The 20,740-nt window shown below is 46.5% G+C and overlaps 2 protein-coding genes across 2 annotated transcripts in view; both read left to right on the forward strand.

Moving 5' to 3' along the window:
• HRNR (hornerin) overlaps nucleotides 1-11,149 on the forward strand; it is a 32,335-nt gene extending 21,186 nt beyond the window's left edge. Inside the window, exon 6 of the mRNA XM_070397092.1 lies at nucleotides 11,085-11,149. Coding sequence (XP_070253193.1) covers nucleotides 11,085-11,149 — 65 coding nt within the window. The remainder of the gene's footprint in view (nucleotides 1-11,084) is intronic.
• Nucleotides 11,150-13,755: 2,606 nt separating this feature from the next.
• On the forward strand, nucleotides 13,756-18,943 carry RPTN (repetin). Its single transcript, XM_070396557.1, has 5 exons — nucleotides 13,756-13,893; nucleotides 14,911-15,337; nucleotides 15,698-15,973; nucleotides 16,046-16,968; nucleotides 17,401-18,943. Exons 1-5 carry the CDS (start codon nucleotides 13,756-13,758, stop codon nucleotides 18,205-18,207), a joined length of 2,571 nt encoding a protein of 856 aa, XP_070252658.1. The 3' UTR covers nucleotides 18,208-18,943.
• Nucleotides 18,944-20,740: the final 1,797 nt, after the last annotated feature.

The raw sequence follows: 20,740 nt of genomic DNA on the forward strand, positions 1-20,740 counted from the left end.
AGTTAATCCCACATCTAATTTTTTTTAATGTTGACTCTATTATAGTTTATAGATGGATGTCAAAGTTAGAGATACTGCTAGGTTAAGCCTAGGGCAGACATAAAATTACTTTATGTGTTAAAATTTGCATTGTGTTATCATTTGTGGAAACATAAAAATTGATGTTATACTTAATTTTATATTTTGGTTTGGGTTGAGGTTATGAATTGAAAGAATACTTACGTGAGTGTCAAGAGTAGCATTTGTACAATGGTTATGTTTTGGTTTAAGGTTTGGTTTGAATTTCATATTGAAATTAAGTTTGCAATATAAATAAATAAATAGGAAAAAGGAAACCTTAAAAATGTATTTTCTAAAATAAATAAAAATAATAAAGAAAAAAGATTGTAAAAAATGAATATGAAAAGAAATAAACTACATGTGTAAAGGAAATTCAATCCTTTGGTCATTGTCTGTTTGTGTTGTCCCTGAACATTTTCAGTATAGATTAAATCCAGGGTGAGGAAACTTTTTCTGTAAAGGGCTAGATAATACATATTTTAGGCACTTGTGGCCTAAGGATATTACATAGGTACTTATATATAACAAAAGAGAAAACACATTTCCACGATTTTTTATTAACAATCGAAATTTCCTGAGAGAATAAAACTTTAAAATTCTCATTAAAAAAATATGTAATGTGATGGATGTGTTAATTAGCTAGATGGGAAGAATCCTTTCACGATGTACTAATATATATATATATATCAAGTCATCACAAGGTATCCTTTAAATATCTCAATTGTATTTACTTTATTTACCTCAATAAAGCTGAAAAACAATAATAATAACTAAAAGGATTATTATTAGAGAAGGAAAAAGTATTGGGAGCCTGAGGAATTAGAGCAGGCTTCCGGGAGGAGGTGGCTGCTGAAAGAGCATATATAGAGAAGAGGAGAGGGCTGAGCATAGTCAGGGACAAGGACACAGCTTGGAAGCTGGGTTTGTCAGGGAGCACGTGGGGGCCTTCAGATTGCCTGGGAGTCAGCTTTAAGGGTAATGCTGAAAGGATGAGGGAAAAGAGCAGAATTGGTTCATATTAACCTTATAGAAGAGCACAGTTTGCAGAGCAATTAGGATCCCTCTGAGATTATCCCCCCAAATGATGGCCTTGCCTGGACTTAAGGCCCAACCACTGCCATAGGCATAGCCCTGAAGGGGCCAGAGCCAGGGAAGCCAGCGAGGGGCATCACAGGGCCTCTCTAGACATGTATGTCATTGTTACCACCACCACTGACAGCGGCCAATATTTATTGGGCATCAATGAGCAGGGCATTGTGCCAGGGAACATGGAGGAATGAGATATTTTATTATTTCAAAGAGATATAATATATATTAGATAATACAATGGAGCATGTCCCAAGCCCAGGGATACTTTCTGGCCACAGGAAGCGCGGGTCTCAGGGCCCAGCCCAGCCCTGATCCCGGCCCTGCCCAGCTGTGTGTCCCTGTGGACACTGGACCTCCACTTCCACATCATAAACAAAGCAAATCGGATGCTGTCGTTTTCAAACTGTTTGACAGTGGAATCTCTTCCTCAAAGAAAAGCTTAGGATGCTTTAAAGATAAAAGCAGTTATTTGAATGAGCATGAGCGACAGAGGCCTTCCCACCAGGCCCCTCCCCTCAGCCCCTGACAGGTTCCGAGGAACACAGTTTGAAAACCGCTGGGTTGGGCATTTGTGGCTCGAAGATTCTGTGGGGTGGTAGATGCTGCTCTGAACCAAAGTGCTCTGCAAGATAAGATGTGCCCTGCAGCTCAGTTCAGGGAGAGGCCAAAGCAGGGCTCATGGACCATTTCATGGGAGGTGAGGGGGTCGATTTAAAGGGAGTGAGAGAAGAAGAAAACACATTTCCGGGAAGACTCACCACCTGAATGAAGGTGTGGAGATGGGCCCTGGGCTCCGCACAGACGCCACTTTAACTAGAGCAGGGGCGTTCTGAAGGGGAGATGGAGGCAGAAGTGGGAGCTAGATCAGATTATGAAGACCCAGGCAGAGCAAGGTCCGGCCGCAAGGCCCTGTGCCCACCCGATCAGTGAGGTCTGTGACACAGAGGACAAGGGAGCTATTGAGGTGTCCACACCGTGTCCCGCCATGGCTGTGGGTGACCATCAGCCACATCCCTTGTAAGGGCATCAGGTGCCATATACCTGAACTCTGTTGTCACCGGCCCTTTCGGGGGGAGGGGGGGACAGGAACTTGACACCCAAAGCAGCCGTCCCCAGATTTCCCAAATGGCAGCCACTGGGGGGACCACAGAGAAACAGAAGCATTGCCACAGGGAAATCTTGAGGCTTAGCAATGCATTGTGTCAGGTAAATCTCCTAATTAAGGAAGAGCTAAAAGCTTTTAAACTACCATCCTGTCCTTAATCCTAAAATGCCATTAATCCCCGGTAACATGGGCCTGCATTTTTGTGAGCATGAGGTGGCAGCGGCTATTACCTTCATTTAGCTGGAATGGAAACGCCAAGGAAGAATCCGTCATGATGCCTAAGACAACAAGAAATGTGAGATGGGGGGAGGACTGGAAATTTGGAGAGACATCCAACAAACACACAGGAGTGAACAGAAGGCGAGGGTGGAGGGCTGGAACTGAAGAACAAACTCCGTCTTAGACAAAGGTGACAGCACAGCTTAAAACAGCCTACTTTCCACATCCCACACCCTCAAGACACAAATTAATGGCACAGATCTTATTAGCCCTACACAATTCCTCCGCTGCTTCTCAGGGCAGCACCTCACCACTGTGGGTGGCTAGTCTATTAAAGCATGATAGCAACTAGTCTGTGCCCATAAAGTACTTGAACTTTTGACACAGTCTATAAATGGAGGCCCAAGTACACCCAGGGAGATCAGGACCTCTGATGCCCTGTGAGTTTCCAGAAAGGCGAGAATGGCCAAGCCACCTCAGAGGTGAAGGAGAGCGTGGCTGACTGCACCCTCCCCCGTGCCAGGCGCTGGGCGAGAACTCTCCCCCTGAGCAGACCTGCCTGACCTGGGGCCCTGCTTCTCCCTGCCTGGCGTTGGATCATTCAGTGTGGCTTGAGAAAAAGGATCACAGCATGGAGTGTCAAGACAAGAAAGATGGGTTGTCATGCAGCTGTAGGAGAACATTTGGATTCTAACCGTAGCTTTACTGTTACCATCTTGTAGGACCCTGTGTGACCTTGTAAAAAACTTTATCCTCTCTCTTCAGCCTTCATTTTCCCCTTTTCCCAGGCAGGAAGACTCTGGGTATTTGAAGCTCCCTGCTCTATGGGACCTGAGGGGCTTCACGTGCAGTGGCCTCCGCCCTTCCTTCCAGGTGGCGGGAGGCTCCCTGACGCACCTTCACCAGCCCACCTCCTCACGCAGCGTCAGGCTCCTGAGCACCCTGCTGAGGGGACTCCCGGCCCCTCCTCTGCACACCCACAGGAGCGGGCTGCACAGAATAACAAAGGTGAGAGGCTCAGAGAGGCAGCCAGGCTCCTACTGACTTTGACCAGCCCGGGCAACATGTCACAGAAGAATCCTGCCTGGGCCCCTCCCTTTCCTGCCACTTTTCCTCCTCTCATGCCTGAACTGCGCTGACCCTCGCTCCTCTCCCGGGACAGGAAGGCGCTGCTGTTTCTGGATGCTGTCAGAATCTAATGATTTCTTTCCTGCAGGTGACTGGGCCCGCGTGGAGCATTTGTGACCACAACAAAGAGTTTGGAGATTAAAAAAAAAGGATGAGTAGGCAGACCTCCCATGGAAAATTGATGTGGTAATTGGGCCAAGTCACAGCTGGGCACACAGAAGGGTGTGAACCTGCTGGGGCACAGGCGTTGGGGGCAGGAGCCAAGGGGTGGTGAGAGTGCTTGTCCGGGCTGGTCCCACTGTAGGGGGAGAATTAATGACGATGAAAGTGTGCTCTTCCCCCAACCCTGGCCATAACCTCTCTTAGAATCCTTTTCATTGTTAATGGTCTATCTTCCTCACTTAACATTTGTCAAGAGGATGAATGAATGAATGAATGAATGAACCAGCCGATCCATGAAGAAAACTCTGGCTTGGTCTCCAGCTCCTCAATCTTTCTTTCCTATTTCCTGACTATGCTCAGAATTTGTTAGGTGGACATGACAAGCAGGTGTATTATTCAAGAGTCAGCTGCCCTCTTTTGGGGACCAGACAAAAAAATCACAGAGGATTGGGGACAGCACTTCTCCCCACTCCCAGATAATCTCCACCAAGGGCCCTAGACTACCCCCTAGTGACCTCTCATAGTGCTGTGCTCTGCTGGCAAAGGCTTCCACAGGATTCCTCCGCTCACTGACACCTTTGCAATAGTTCCCACAGTTCCCTGTTGTTCTCTCCCTGCTCTCTCAGGACCCTGGATCCAGCATCCGCTATGCTTGACAGCTGAGGCAATGAGACACAGATGTGAGCTTCTTGGGAACAGTGGGTAATCTGCTCCTCTGGGGAGTTTTAGGATTGAGATGAGCAGAGGAAGGCCTGGGCACTGACTCCCCCCTTTCTCCACCTGCCCCCCACCCCGGGACAGAGGCAGGGCATGATGACCTCCAGAGGCCTGACTGCTCCCCAACACTGCTTTCGGCTTGCCTGCTCCAGAACTCCCTGTGCACATGCTGGCTGGTGTCACAGACACACTCTTGTCTGTGATGGTGAGAGCTATGGCTCCTGGGCTGTGCCTCAGATCCCAGCGTCTCCACTGGGCCTGGGAACCAGAGTGTCCGGATCTTTCTGGGAAACTAAAGCAGTGCCTCTGTTCTTTCCCATATAAACTCTTCAAGCTACCGGCAGCCACTCCCCAGGCCTCCTGCAGTTATCATAGCCCACTACTGCTCCAGCTTCCAGACCCATCTCTCTGCCCCATACTCTGTAAGGAGATAATCTTCACAAGGTAGTCCCTTAATTCCCAAGAGGCAAGCCACAAACAAGCTCTAAATCCCAAATCAGAACTGCCCATGGAGCCCGGATGCAGTACATTGCAGAGGTGGCAAGCCATCCGGTTCAGCCGTCCACGGGAGCCTAGCACTGTGGCAGGACACACATGGGGATCAGAAGGGAAGTCAAGGTCTCATCCTCAGAGAATTCATCCTCTGATTCACAAGTAAAAATGTTACATAGGAAACAGCCGAAAGTACTAAAAGACTACACGAAATACAAGCTTAAACTCCCATTATACCAGGGGCACAGGAGCTAGAGAAAGCCACCCCATTTAAAAGACACCGTCCTGTAAATGGCAGAGCAGAGCTTGTAGGAGACAGATGAATTAAGGGACTGTCTTTTTCCTCATTGAACTCAAAATCTACTGAGACAAACGTGTACGCAGCCATCTACAGAACACCAACGAGAACATTACAGAGCCTGTGAAAGGCTGCAGCGTTAGGGAGGGGACAGAGAAGAGAGAGGAGAGTTCTGTGAGGAAAACTTGGAAATGTTTTTATAGAAAAGGTGAGTGCTGAAATGTGTTCAAAATGGGTAGGATTTTGATAGATATAAATAGGAAGGAGGGCTCCAGGGGGAAGAAACAGTGTGCATAAAAGTAGAAAGAGCAGTGCAGGGTTTAGTTAGAGAACACTGAGAAGTCCATTGCGGTGGGGAGAAGTAAGGCCACTGGAAACCTCTAAGGTCTACTTGCTGTGGAGCCCCTTGAAGAGCCTGCTAAGAACTTTGAGCTTGTTTCTCATGGAAAAATGATAACCCTTCTTGAGAAGAGAAAATTAGTCTAGGGATATAGTGTGAAATAAATTAGAAAGGAAGATTGGAGGCAGAGAGACAAGTTGATAGCTGCACGCAGTCCTAGCAAACAGTTATGGGTTTCCCTCCCGGGCTGTAGCAGCAGTGAAGGGGGAAAAAGGAGGAGGGGAGAGAGACAAGAAACGGGTTAGTACAGAATCTGAGAGTGCCCAGAGAGCTCAGACTTGCAGAGGTGGGAAACCATCCCATTCAGCCAGTCATCGCTTCAAACCCCTTCTTTTTTTTTAGATAAGGAAGGAAACTGAGTCCCAAAGCAGAAACGTCTTCTCCAAGGTCACAGTGAAAGTTGGAGGTGGGCCCTGGTGAGAACCCAGGGCTTCCAGCTCTCGTCCTCGGGCTCTCTGGGCACCAAGGTGAAGGGCCAGAAGCTGTAGGAGATCTGACTGCTTTTGAAAGGGGAATAGGTGACTGAGCACTGACATCCACAGACCCCGATTCCCAGGGTAACCTCTTCCCTTCCTGACAGAGTTTCTCTGGGAGTGGAAGGGAGGGGGCAGGGATCTGCAAACACTGATGGGCACCCCAAATGAATTGCTAATAACTCGTAAAATATTATTGAAACTTCACAGATTACTAAGCATATTTGTTTACCTTCCCCACCCCATTTCCTCCACTCCCACTTTACCTCAGAACACATTCATTCATTTGGTCAACAAACCTTCACAGGTGCCTACTATTGTGGGATCTTTGATGGCCTCTGGGTTGCAAGGTTGTGCAAGACCAGGAAGACGCAGAACCACAGCAGTAACTGACATGCCTTGTCTCTGCCGAGGTTCAGCCTGTTGGCATCTTCAAGCCAAGGCCTTTAAACCAACCATCCCTCTCCAGAAAGTTTCTTAAAAACAACGCAACTGTGTGTGTGGCAGGTCCTCAAAAACTTAAACAGAGTAATCATGTGACCCAGCAACTCCACTCCTGTGTGCATGTCCACGAGAACTAAAAACATGTCCACACAAAAACTTTTACACAAATGTTCAGAGTAGCATTAGTCACTGTAGTCAACAGGTGGCAAGTAAGTGCCTATCAGTGGCTGAGTGAATAAACAATGGAATATCATTTAGTCTTAAAAAGAAATGAAGTGCCGATACATGTTGTAACATGGATGAACCTTGGAAACACACTATGCTAAAAAAGCCAGACAATAAAGGCCACATATGTATGACCCGTTTATATGAAATTTCCAGAACAGGCAAATCTGTCAGGACAGAAAGTAGATTAATGATTGCTATGGGATGGAAGAGGGTTTCCTGGGGGCTAAGGGGAGTGTTCTTAAACTAGATTTCAGTGATGGTTGTGCAATAGTAAAAATAACATTGAATTGTACACTTTAAATGGGTAGATTGTAAGGTATGTCAATTACATTTCAATAAAGCTCTTTAACAAAAAGAAACCTCAGAAACCTGGCCTGACTGATCCAAATTCTGCTACATGTGGCCAACTTTGAAGACATCTGTTTTGGTCTGGAGCAATATTAACCAGGTTCTAGGAATTACCTAAAATCCCACGGTCTGTGCTCAGCAATGACTTTTGACAATTTCTGGTTCATTTCATTGAAGGAGGGAGGGGAGACTATGGCCTGAGACATTGGGAGCGGAGGGATGATGGGGTCTTACAGCCAGAAACAAAAGAAATAGAAGAAATGGCTGAGCTACAAGCTGGCAACGAGGAGCCCAGCTCCTGATGAAAACCTGTGTGCTAGACCCCAGGAACCCTAGACCTCCTTTCTTGGACTGAGACACATTTTCTGACAAGGTTAAAATATCGCTGAGGCCAGTGTTACCTTCAAAAACCACTGACTCTCACAGATATCATTAAAGAAAAATGGCCTGTAATTAACAGGAGCATAATTTATCTGCAAGGACAGATTTTAAAATGAGAACTTATTTTGTAGATGATAATAAATGACCTTCCAATATCAACAAATCTCAAAGAGTTTTATGTCTATTAATTAGGCCCACTCCTCTCCAGGGCAAGGTGGTCATTTGCTCCATCTGTAGTTTATCTACCTGCTTCATGCCAGAGGGCTAAGCAGGAGTGGAGAGCCTGTCCGGGTTACACGGGGCCTCCCATATACTACAAACACTCAGCCATCCTCTGGTTCCTATGGGTTTCCTCTCACCAAATAGCCACCCAACATCTCCACGGAAGGAAAAGGAAATCTAAGAATTCCATGATCATTATCCTTAATCAAAATTTGACAGGGTGACTCCCTGAAAATTCCATTAGGTAAAATAGTACCTGTCATACCCACTGGGCACATCTGCACCCATGGAAAGTGGACAGCAAAGGCTTGCAAGAGTCAAGAAACAAAGAAATGGGCAATAAGAGGATACCTTCAATCACATTCTATCCATTGTAAAAACAGAAGGGTACATTTTCTACGTAGGTTGCTTTTCTTGTTTTTCATATTTATATATATAAAAGCCTAAGCGACCAGCCAACCAGCCGGTATCTATGACGCGCACTGACCACCAGGGGGCAGACGCTCGACGCAGGAGCTGCTGAGCAGCAGCAACTTGGCAGAGTGCCCTCTCCCACTCCAGGACCCCTTGGGGGATGTCGGACTGCTGGTTTCGGCCTGATCCCCACAGGTCAGGCTGAGGGACCCCACCGGTACACGAATCCATGTACTGGGCCTATAGTATAAATACAAGCATCTGTCTGGTCTCCCCAAATAGATTATAAGCACCTTCAGTATTGGAACCATTTAGATGCTGGAGAAGCACAGGAAAATAATAAATATTTGACAGCTTATGCACTGGGAGGTTCTTATTTCAAGGCTGGATTCCTTCACTGACTGTCATTACGAAATTATTTCGTTCTTACTCATGTCAGCCTTTGTGAAAAGCTATTTCTCTCACTGGGAAGTGGGCGATCACTAGTCCTGTTCCAAAGGGGATGGTGTAACAGAAGGGTTGCAAACAAGGGCTTTGGAATCAGGAAGTTGTGGATTCAAACCCCAGCTCAGCTGTGCCAAGTAGCATGACCTTGAGCAAGCTACTTATCTTTCTCTAGATCTCCATTTCCTTGTTAGAAAACTGATGATAATATTGCCTGCCTCCCGAAGTTGTTGTGGGAATCAAACAAGATAACATAGTATGTAAAATGCTTAACACACAGCCTGCCCTACATAGTAAGATCAATAAATTGTAGCTTAAAAACATCTAGCCTTTGTGACCACAAAGCTGCATTCTAACATGAATGCAAATAAAAAGCCGCAAAACACAGCCCAGGCCTTCAAAATGCTACATAACAGGACACCCATTATTGTCCTCCTGTTCCCCACAGAGGAAGACTGAGGAGCACAAAGTTATGAGGCCTTTATCAAATTCATGAATAGAGCAGTTATAATACATCTTCAAAAGCTCCTGCTGACGTAAGATCGGAATTCCAGAATCTTAGCATGTTAATGCCAAAATAAAAATAAAAAAGCTTCGCCCAGCCAGCATGGCTCAGCGGTTGAGCGTCAACCTATGAACCAGAGGTCACAGTTAAATTCCTGGTCAGGGTACATGCAGCCTCAATCCCCAGTGTGGGGCATGCAGGAGGCAGCCGATCAATGATTCTCTCTCATCATTGATGTTTCTATCTCTCTCTCCCTCTCCCTTCCTCTCTGAAATAAAAATTAAAAAAAATATATTTTCTTTTTTAAAAAAAAGCTTAGAGTTCAGTCCAACCCTCTCCTTTTATAGATGAAGAAACTCAAGGCCAAGAGGCTAAGCAATTGACCCAAAATTACCCAGTATGTTTCATAATTTCTTTAAATATGTATTATTTTTAGCTCCTGGATCCTTCCCTTCTTCCCTCTAATCAGTCCCTCTCAATATCCTAGCATTGAGAGCAGGGTTTGAACTATAGAAAAGGATCCTGTGTAGCCTACCTCCCAGGAGAATGAAAGTCCCTAAGCACAAGGACTGTGCCTTTATCTCAGTGCCTACAGAATGGTGCTCAAAACGCACAACTCTCCACTGATTAACTGAGCAATACACACAGTTCTCTGCTTGTCCTATAGGAACTTCCTGAGTGTTTGATGAAGGCATATGTAACAGACCCTCCTCCTAAGAACATGATCCTCCTCTCCACTGCAGCATCAGGCAGAGAACTGCCTGCCCGACGAACCTGACGAAACAGCTGCTAGGGAGCCTGAGAGACGTCCACAGAAAGGAGCCCCCCGCTTCGCTGCTCTCTACCCCCTACCCACCCACCTCCACTCCCCTTATTGGTCCCTGGAGTCACCAACCCTTCTCTTGGTTTTTGGTTCTAATAGACAAAAAGAGGCATAACTAAACAGGTCTCATAGGTCGAAATACAAAAGCAGAAATAGAATCTCAGCATGACCAGCTCTCAGGAGGTATAAACACATCTTAGCAAGGCCTGCCCAGTGCTGGGAGACCCCAAACAGCACTGGGTGCAAACTGGCAGGAAGGTGACAAGATCCCAAAGGCAACACCCTGTGGAGTGCCAGTGGGGTGGGGGGGGTGGGGGGGTTCTGAACCTCAGACCCCATAGAGCCCTCAGGAGTCGCATTTCTTCAGTACACCGCAGCTCTCCTAGTTTCCTAGGCTTAAAGCCTTGGAGTCTCACCTGACTTCTCCCCTTCCCTGCCCCTCATCGAATCTGTCCCCAACCCCATCCTTCCTTCTCCTCTATCACCCAGCACCTTCCTATAGTTATGAACTGCTGCATCCACACTCCCCACGTGGCCGTACAAGAGACTCCTAACAGGCCTCCCTGCTCAGACAGGGCTCTTTCCAATTCATCTTATACTCCACAGTCTGGGGTGATCAATTTGTCCCGAGTTTCCCAGAATCCTCCCAGTTTTCGCTCTGAAGGTCTCACCTCCGGGTAGCTCCTCAGTCCCAACTGAGACAGCTGGTCACCTTACTGCAATCAGATCAAAATCTTCCCCCAAACAATGCTTTTATCGTGTCACTTTCCTGACCAAAATGTTCCCTGTTTCACATTTCTCATTAAAATAAACCCTAAAGCAGACTGCAAGTCTGCCTCTGAGAATTTATAAGAAAGCATGGTGGGATCGGGTAAAGGGACAAGGGTTCTAGGCCCGACTTTAGTCATAACCCTGTTGGACGCCTGGCAATCACTCAATCTAGCTGGGCTTTAGTTTCCTCATCTGTAAAATTAGGAGGCTAAGACTAGATTTCTTTTTCAGCTGAAAAATTTTCTATTTCTATTCTCCTGTACACCCTCTGCTCCAGCCAGACTTACCAACTCACTCTAATCCAAACACACCCTGTAAATTCTCACCTTTGTCTCTTTGGTCTTTCCCTTCTCCCCACCAGAATTTCTCTTCTTTCCTTTCTGCCACCTGAATCCTTCAGGGATCAACACAAATCCCACCTTCTAAGGGAAGTCTGGGCCCAGCCCCTGGGTATGTATGAACACTCCATACATACCCAGGTTTTCCAACACTCAACACTCCTCGTGTTCTGTCCCTGTCATTCAAAATCTTTCTTCTACATAAAGCTTCTTTACTCCAACTGGATTAAAATCTCCCTGCACTTTTGTGATTCCCTTGCAGAATCCCAAGCACTACTAACTGGTTGATGGATAGCTACATAGAAAAAAGTATAACCAGAAACAAAAATAGAAAGTACAGCAAATCTAGAATTTTTTGCATTTTACACAAAATTCCCAAACGCTTTCCTAACCAATAATTCACTTACTCCACCAAGACTTACTTTGACTCTCCTATGCTTAAGACACTGGTGCATGTCACAGGTGCAGAGGTGGAGAATGACTAGAGGCCCAGGTCTCTGACCGCATCTCTACTCACAAATAGCATAAGCTCCCATGTTGTTCCTAAACTCTAACTTTTTAAAAAATATGCATTATTGATTTCAGAGAGCATGGGAAAGGGGGAGAGAGATAGAAATACCAATGATGAGAGAGAAGTATTAATCGGCTGCCTCTGGCATGCCCCACACTGGGGCCCACAACCCAAGCATGTGCCCTGATTGGGACCTCCTGGTTCATAGGTTGACGCTCAACCACTGAGCCATGCTGGCCAGGTGCTAAACTCTAACTTTTTCATAAAACCTTAAAAGGTTCAAGTAATGATAGCAACACCATCATCACAGCACTCCTCTCCCCAATCAGTCATGTGTCTACTGCCCCCACTAGCCTGCAGAGCTGTTAAAAAAAATTTTAATTCAAAATAGGTCAATAGATTAAAATACACATACAATACACACAAGCAAGACATTAGCCTAGGACAAATCTCTTCCAAGAACTATAACCTGGCCATATACCCAGAATCTCTAGTCCCTGCGTTGACGGATTTTTGTAACATGAACATATTGCTAATCTTCTTTGACTATTGTCCTCCATTAGTCTTGGTGAGTGACACATCTTAAGAATGAACATCTCTGTCTTTTCGGACCCCCACAGCACGCATGCACACGCATACTCCCCTAATTAAATGGGGCTGGGACTTGAACCGTGTCACCTAATCTAATGACAAACAAGTTCATGAGCAAGTGGGGGAAGTAAATAAACTAAACGGTTTGTAGAGGGAGAGGCCAAGCTGGGCTGAGCTGGGCTGGGTCCAGGATGATTCAGGCTCTGCCACAGAATGGGTGTCTCCTACGATGGCCTCGTAGGACAATTAAAACCCCTATAAATAGGATGGGTTTTCAGGCCTCCAATATCCTCTTCAGCTTCTCAATCTTCTGCTCATTCCTCCTTACACAGGTAAGGCATGCATGGGGGAGCAATGGCAATATCCATGAGGCTCTTGATGGTGGCTGTGATGTGCTGGGCTGGAGAGGTCTGAGACTACTCTCTGAGGGTGATAGCCGCGGGTACCCTTCTGCTTCATTTTCTTAGCTCTGTCTGAGAATATGATCATAGCTAGGATTGCCTACTTCTGAGGCTATAAAATATACGCTTTTTTAATAGTGTGTCCTAGGTATTCCAAAATCAAGGGCTAGAACTATTGGTGGTTTGCTAGTCTCCCCTAGTGGAGCACTTGCCTTTTGTGCAAGTTGGGCAAGACCCAAGAGTTTAGAGCTCATCAGGGGCAAGGCCCTGGACCATGGGCCACATAATATTCAAGTCTCATTGTAATGAATCGACACTAGGGACTCAGTCCCATGCAATTTGTTATTTGCCACTTGTCCGTACAGGCAGCATTGCATGCTATTGGAAGTCCAATGTGTTTTGCAGTTAGGGTTTCTGTTTGGAGGCCTATAAGTCCAGTAACTGGGATTTTCACAACGTAAGAAGAAATAGCTTTGAGATCCAGATCCCCAAAGACCCTCTGCCTCTTAGCATGGCCAATGTGAACTTCTCTGATTGTATCAGACTTCCCATCATCTATGCAGTTAATTTGGCTTGCTATTTCATCTGCAGCAGTTTTGTATTCACTGATTCTATTTTATAATCATATCCAAAGTGATCATCCAGGCCAGAAGCACTTACTGGAATTTAGTCTCCCAGAAAGTTTCCTTGGCCATGGCGAGAGACCTCTAGCCTTCTTCCCCACTTGAGCAAGGCTCATTAGAAGACTGCGGCCTGCAGTGGGGTCAATGTAGTGCCCCGTTCAGCATGCTAGTCATTGGTGGAAAATTATGCTTCATGACACTGGCTTTGGTCCTGCCTTATAGCTTCCTACCCATCTTTCCCTTTTGTTCTAATATGAGAATTTCAATTAAGCAAGTCCCATCTGGAGTAGAAGATGGGGCATGTAAAACACCTATTGTATTTTTGTTTTTTGTTTTTAGGAAATAGCCATTTTTTTCTAGCAGGGAACCCATAGTCTGCACCCATCTCCCACTGTGTGATATTTGGAGCCAGACTATGGGTCAAAGGGGGTCAGGGGTGTGGCTAAGGAGAAGCTCTGTCCCTGACCAAGAGGGGCCACTTTCCCTCTGAAAATGCTGTCTCCTGGGCTTCGTCCTAAACACAGACAAAATCTTGTTTCTTCTTTTAGGTTTACCTATCTTTTCCAAAATGGCTCCACTCCTGAACAGCATACTCACCGTGATCAAGGTGTTCCAGAAATATGCTAAAGAGGACGGGGACTGTGCTCTGCTGTGCAAGAAGGAATTGAAGCAGCTGCTCTTGGCTGAGTTTGGAAACATCCTCCGGGTAAGATGCATAGAGTCTGTTTTGCGATATTACTGAATTTATTTATTAGCTCTAACAGTTTTTTGGTGGTCTTTTGGGTTTTCTATATATAGTATCATGAAATCTGCAAATGATACTTTTGCATCTTCCTTTCCAACTTAGAAGCCTTTTATTACCTTTTCCTGCCCAATTGCTCTGGCTAAAATTCCCAATACTTTGTTGAATAAAAGTGATGAGACTATGAAAAAAAAAAAAAAAAGATGCATAGAGTCTGGATCCCATGGAGTCAAGTGCGTGTGACTCTGAAACCTGCATCTAGGGCTTAGTTTTTGTTTTCTTTGGTCATGCTCCACCCTGGAACTAAAAGAGTTACAGGTAGCTCCTTAATAGCTTGCTCCCAGCACACAGACATGTGTGCACGGGCATGCTCACACACACACACACACACACACACACACACACACACACACACATCTCCTTGTATCTGAGCTCGAACAGGAGGAAGTAGAACTTTGAACTGGAAATCATTTCTCAGAAGAAATCTACATTAATGTCTTAGTTTCTGTATTTTAATGCTGTCCACACATTTTCTCATTCATTCATTCAATAAAGAATCATTAAGCACCTACTCCACAACAGCGCCATACTAGCCACTGAGGATACAAACATAGATAATAAAGCCAGCTTTTACTCCCTCCAGGAGCTCACACTGTGGTTGGAAAAATGTTGATAAACAAACAACTATCAGGTGATGGGGTGGGACAGCTTCCCCAAATTCATTATGAAGGGAGCTGATTTTAAATAAGTATATCTCTACTCCCCATAGTCCTGCTCCCTCCAATGAGTCAGGAAGGGATGAGGTTCTAAGAACCAGCTGATCAAAGATGAGAACCAAGGTAGCCTACACCACTTCAAATTAATGGCTTCTCACACAAGGGAGGCTCATTCAAACTAAATGGACTGGGGCATGAACCTAGGCACGTATCTTAGTGTCCACAGGAAAACATCTGATTTTTCTCTTTGTTTTTCTTCCCACAGAGACCAAATGACCCAGAGACTGTGGAAACCATCCTGAACCTCTTGGATAAAGACAGAAATGGACATGTTGATTTTCGTGAATATCTCTTGCTAGTGTTCCAGTTGGTCCAAGCTTGCTATAATAAGGAAGAAAATAAGGCATGTGGAGATAGAACCTCCCAGCAAGAAGGGGAGCAGGAGGGAAAACAAGACCATAGCTTTCCAGGAAATACAGGCAGACAACATAGGCAGAGGCATGAGGAAGAAAGGCAGGACTCCCACCACCGTCAGTCTGAGAGACAAGATAGGGACTCCCACCATGGTCAGTCTGAGAAACAGTATCAGGACTCCCACCATGGCCAGTCTGAGAGACAGGGTCAGGACTCCCACCATGGTCAGTCTGAGAGGCAGGGTCAGGACTCCCACCATGGTCAGTCTGAGAGACAGGGTCAGGACTCCCACCATGGTCAGTCTGAGAGACAGGGTCAGGACTCCCACCATGGCCAGTCTGAGAGACAGGGTCAGGACTCCCACCATGGTCAGTCTGAGAGACAGGGTCAGGACTCCCACCATGGTCAGTCTGAGAGACAGGGTCAGGACTCCCACCACCGTCAGTCTGAGAGACAGGGTCAGGACTCCCACCATGGTCAGTCTGAGAGACAGGGTCAGGACTCCCACCATGGCCAGTCTGAGAGACGGGGTCAGGACTCCCACCATGGTCAGTCTGAGAGACGGGGTCAGGACTCCCACCATGGTCAGTCTGAGAGACAGGGTCAGGACTCCCACCATGGTCAGTCTGAGACACAAGACAGGAACTCCTGCTATAGTCGGTCTGAGAGGCAAGGTCAGGACTTTAGCTCTGATCAAAGACTGAGTCATAAATCTAGCAGTGACCAGACTAAAAGAGAAGGATATTTATTTGCTTTAACTCAGTATGAGACACAAGTTCAGGATTCTCATGATGGCTGGTCTGAAGGGCTTAGACAACAACAAAGCCAGCCTAAAAGACTTAGAGAGGATTCATGCTGTAGCCAAAGAAACCAACAGGAATCAGGCTCTTATTATGGGCATTCTGCAAGGCTGGGTCAGGAATCAGGCTATCATCAGAGAGACAGGCAAGAATTTGATTCTCAATATGGCCAGACCGACAGACAAGGCCAGCATTCCCACTATGGACAGGCAGACAGACAAGGCCAGAGTTCTCACTATGGTCAGGCAGACAGACAAGGCCAGAGTTCCCACTATGGTCAGGCAGACAGGCAAGGCCAGAGTTCCCACTATGGTCAGGCAGACAGGCAAGGCCAGAGTTCCCACTATGGTCAGGCAGACAGACAAGGCCAGAGTTCCCACTATGGTCAGGCAGACAGACAAGGCCAGAGTTCCCACTACGGACAGACAGACAGACAAGGCCAGAGTTCCCACTACGGTCAGGCAGACAGACAAGGCCAGAGTTCCCACTACGGTCAGGCAGACAGACTAGGCCAGCATTCCCACTATGGTCAGGCAGACAGGCAAGGCCAGAGTTCCCACTACGGACAGGCAGACAGGCAAGGCCAGAGTTCCCACTACGGACAGGCAGACAGGCAAGGCCAGAGTTCTCACTACGGTCAGGCAGACAGACAAGGCCAGAGTTCCCACTATGGTCAGGCAGACAGACAAGGCCAGCATTCCCACTATGGTCAGGCAGACAGGCAAGGCCAGAGTTCCCACTACGGACAGGCAGACAGGCAAGGCCAGAGTTCCCACTACGGACAGGCAGACAGGCAAGGCCAGAGTTCTCACTACGGACAGGCAGACAGACAAGACCAGAGTTCTCACTATGGACAGGCAGACAGACAAGGCCAAAGTTCCCACTATGGTCAGGCAGACAGACAAGGCCAGAGTTCCCACTATGGTCAGGCAGACAGACAAGGCCAGAGTTCCCACTATGGTCAGGCAGACAGACAAGGCCAGAGTTCCCACTATGGACAGACAGACAGACAAGGCCAGAGTTCCCACTATGGTCAGGCAGACAGGCAAGGCCAGAGTTCTCACTATGGTCAGGCAGACAGACAAGGCCAAAGTTCCCACTATGGTCAGGCAGACAGACAAGGCCAGAGTTCCCACTATGGTCAGGCAGACAGACAAGGCCAGAGTTCCCACTATGGTCAGGCAGACAGACAAGGCCAGAGTTCCCACTATGGACAGACAGACAGACAAGGCCAGAGTTCCCACTATGGTCAGGCAGACAGGCAAGGCCAGAGTTCCCACTACGGACAGGCAGACAGACAAGGCTCAATCTCTCAATATGACCAGACAGACAGACAAGGCCAGAGTTATCATTATGGTCAGGCAGACAGACAAGGCCAGAGTTCTCACTATGGTCAGGCAGACAGACAAGGCCAGAGTTCCCACTATGGTCAGGCAGACAGGCAAGGCCAGAGTTCCCACTATGGTCAAGCAGACAGGCAAGGCCAGAGTTCCCACTATGGTCAAGCAGACAGGCAAGGCCTGAGTTCTCAATGCAGTCAGTCAGAACCTGGGGAAACAGGGCAAAATAGGTGCTTCCAAGGGAATGAGCGAACAAGCAGAGGCTCATATGTTGAGCAATCAGGAAGTTCAGGGAGACCCAGTCAACAGACTCAAGGACAAAAAGTGAACCAAAATCAGGGACAGAGATTTCAGTCTAGGCTAGAGCAGCAGAACAGTCACCAGGCATGGGAGCCTGAGGAGGATTGTCAACACCACCAACACAAACTCATAGCACAAATTCAGCAAGAAAGGCCACACTCTCACAAAGGGAGTGATAGGCAGGGTCACAGAGAGGCCCAGACCAAGGAGAGTCATGATGAGAGACAGAGCCACCAGGTAGAGGAAGAGAAGGGTCACCAAATCAGGGGTAGACATGGTCATGAGGGTCAGGAAACTCCATGTGAGACACAGGACAGGCAAACCCACAAAGAGGAACAAAGCCATCAGACACGGGGCAGGAAAACCCATGAAGATGAGCAGAACCGCCAGAGACAAGACAGGCAACCTCATGAAGAAGATCAAAACTGTCAGCAAACCCATGAGAAGAAAGAGAAATATCAAGGGTCCCAGGATCGACAATCCCATGGAACCCAGCGAGGCAGTGCTAACAGAGAAAAATTCCACATGAATGAGGATGACCAGAGCCAAGGCTCCCAGGGAAGACACAGTGACCTGGCCTTCCATCCAACCCAGAGCAGGGGGAGGCCCCAAAGAAGAGAAGAGGGTGGAAGTCACCCAACCAAGGCAGCAATTGCTCCCAACCCCCTCTATGACTATCTACAAGAGCAGAGAGAGCATTGGCACTAGGCCTTATTGCACAACAGAGCTACTGCCAAAGAAGAAATCTACAGATCAAGTTCATATTTACTTCTGTTTAAGAGATTGAAAATGTATGTCTTCCTTCTCTCCTCTACTTTCTATCTACTTGCAAGGATGCTTTTGAGGATTAGCATTTACTTTTAGGGCATGTCAGTTCTTTGAGCAGCAAATCCAGGGTGTCCTGGCGGGGTGAAATCTGAGTGGTAAATTGGGTGAAATAATCAGATCCCAATTTTGATTAGCTTGGGGATTTAAATCATTTCCTGGTTTGCCCTCCATGTACATAGGGCATGGTTGGGTCACTGAAAGGTAGAAACTTCTCCCAAAATTCAGAAACAGGAAAGGTATTCTGAAGATACCTATCACAAACTAAGAAGAGGCTATCTGGGCTTCAGTGAGCTTTGGCTCCTGTGGATGAAACATCAGGAATTTCAAGCCTCATAGTCTACACTTAAATGAAACACAGTGAGAGGCTGCTAGGAGAGTCAGAGACCACAGAGGACATCTCTGATTCACAATACTTCCAGCAACCAGGCTCCTACCCTTCATCAGAGGGACTGTCCTGGCTCCTAGCACTAAAGCTGACTAGACTGGTTTTCGCTCAATGCCTTTCTAGTTTCTGACCATATTAAATAGAGAGGACGCATATGTCATCTGTTTTCAGATCCTAACGAACCAAAATTGTTGACCCAAAGATACTGGGGCCTGAAAACCCTTCAGAAGAAAATCTATGGAATTGTATTTAAATGCCCAATAAATAATTGGTGAGCAATGACCTTGATGACTCTTTTTTCTTCTTCACTGTGGGGCTATGCTATCTTCACTTGTGGGTCATTTTCCAAGAACAAGGCATAATTTCTTGACTTCTAAGATCACTTTGTTCTTTGAGTTCCTATCAAAATCAATAGGAAACAAAGAAAAAGGAGTCAAAAGCAACTTATCTAGATATCATTTACAGCTCCTTCCCCTGCAGAGAAGTCAAATTTGACTCTTCCCCCTCATTCACTTACACATTCAAATGATCATTAAGTCATGCCAATTCTGTATCCTCCATACCTCTTGAATCTCTTCCCATTTCTCCATTTCCACTGCCTTAATCTCCCTTCTCTTCAGTGACTCAAAGTGACTTGAGAATAAAGTTAACACATCAGCTCTAAGGTCAAAAGCCAATGACCAGAAAGGGGGCAGTCCACCCTCAAGAAGGGTGTGAAAGGAGGGAGGGGAGCGTCCTAATGGGACACAGGCTGACCAGAAGTGGTCTCTGCAGCTGGGGGCGGGGGGGGGGGGGGGGGGGGGACGCGGGGCGGGGAGCAGCTCTCTGAATCTGAGCCACAGAACAACATTCCAAATTTCCTCAACTGAAAAGTCCAAACAGAAGGCCATTACTCTTAAGTGCTGTCTCTATTCCCAAACTCTGAGAAACATACTATGAGGCTAATTCACAGTGCTTCCTCCAAATATACTAAATCAGAAAGACATCATTTCCTTACAGAAAACTGATCTTTATTTCACTGCAGCCCAACTTCCTTCCCCTTGGGAATCACTCCTCAGCTGCCTTCTCCTCTTTTCTAACCACAGGTAACCTTATCCAGTCCTGTGACTTTAACTATCATCACTATTTCTAAGATTCTCAAATCTTCATCTCCAACCCTACCTCTTTCCTAAACTCCAGACTCATATATCTAATTATCTACTTGGCATTTCATTTGGACATGAAATAATATCTCAATCTTAGCATTCTCAAACAGAGCTCTTGACTTAACCTGTTTCTCCCTCAATTTTCTCCATTTCAGTAAGCTAGTAGCATCATCCACATTGCTCAGTCAAAAACTAGGCCCTAACTGGTTTGGCTCAGTGGATAGAGCGTAGGCCTGCGGACTGAAGGGTCCCAGGTTCGATTCCAGTCAAGGGCATGTACCTTGGTTGCAGGCACATCCCCAGTGGGGGGTGTGCAGGAGGCAGCTGATCGATGTTTCTCTCTCATCGATGTTTCTAGCTCTCTATCCCTCTCCCTTCCTCTCTGTAAAAAATCAATAAAATATATTTTTTAAAAAACTAGGAGATATTTTTTATTGTAATCATTCTCTCCCCCAAAACAAACTCATTAGCAAGACCACTTGTTTCTATTAAAATACAGGACAGCTCAACTCCATCATTCTTGTCACCTTTGCTCCTATCACCCCCATCACCACATCTCTCTCTTAAACGCAGCAACAGCTTCCTGATGGGACTCTCTACTCCTTTGCAATTTTACATATCATGTCACTTTCCTATGTCCTGATGATATTCCAAGGTTGCAGGTTCAACCCTGGGACAGGACACATATTTCCCTGCTTAAAATGCTTGGTAGTTTTCCACCATACTGAGTATAAAATTTAACATTCTCCCCAGGGCCTTCCTAGGATGGGGCCCTGCCAGACCTCATCTTGCACCTCTTCTCTTCAGTCACTATTTACCATCTTGAGGCCTTGAAACAGCTATTTCTTCTGCCTGGAATATTCTTCTCCCTGATCTTTTTGTG

Source organism: Myotis yumanensis, unplaced genomic scaffold, assembly GCF_028538775.1.
Source record: "Myotis yumanensis isolate MYYU_CA2020_CCGP unplaced genomic scaffold, mMyoYum1.0.hap1 SCAF_17, whole genome shotgun sequence".
NCBI lineage: Eukaryota > Metazoa > Chordata > Mammalia > Chiroptera > Vespertilionidae > Myotis > Myotis yumanensis.

Excerpts from the sequence above, each read along its gene's own strand:
- RPTN (XM_070396557.1), top strand. The coding sequence starts at position 13,756 with ATGGCTCCACTCCTGAACAGCATACTCACCGTGATCAAGGTGTTCCAG. Across the intron at positions 13,894-14,910 it reads AGTTTGGAAACATCCTCCGG|AGACCAAATGACCCAGAGAC; the intron begins GTAAGATGCATA and ends TTCTTCCCACAG. Across the intron at positions 15,974-16,045 it reads TGGGCATTCTGCAAGGCTGG|GCCAGCATTCCCACTATGGA; the intron begins GTCAGGAATCAG and ends CCGACAGACAAG.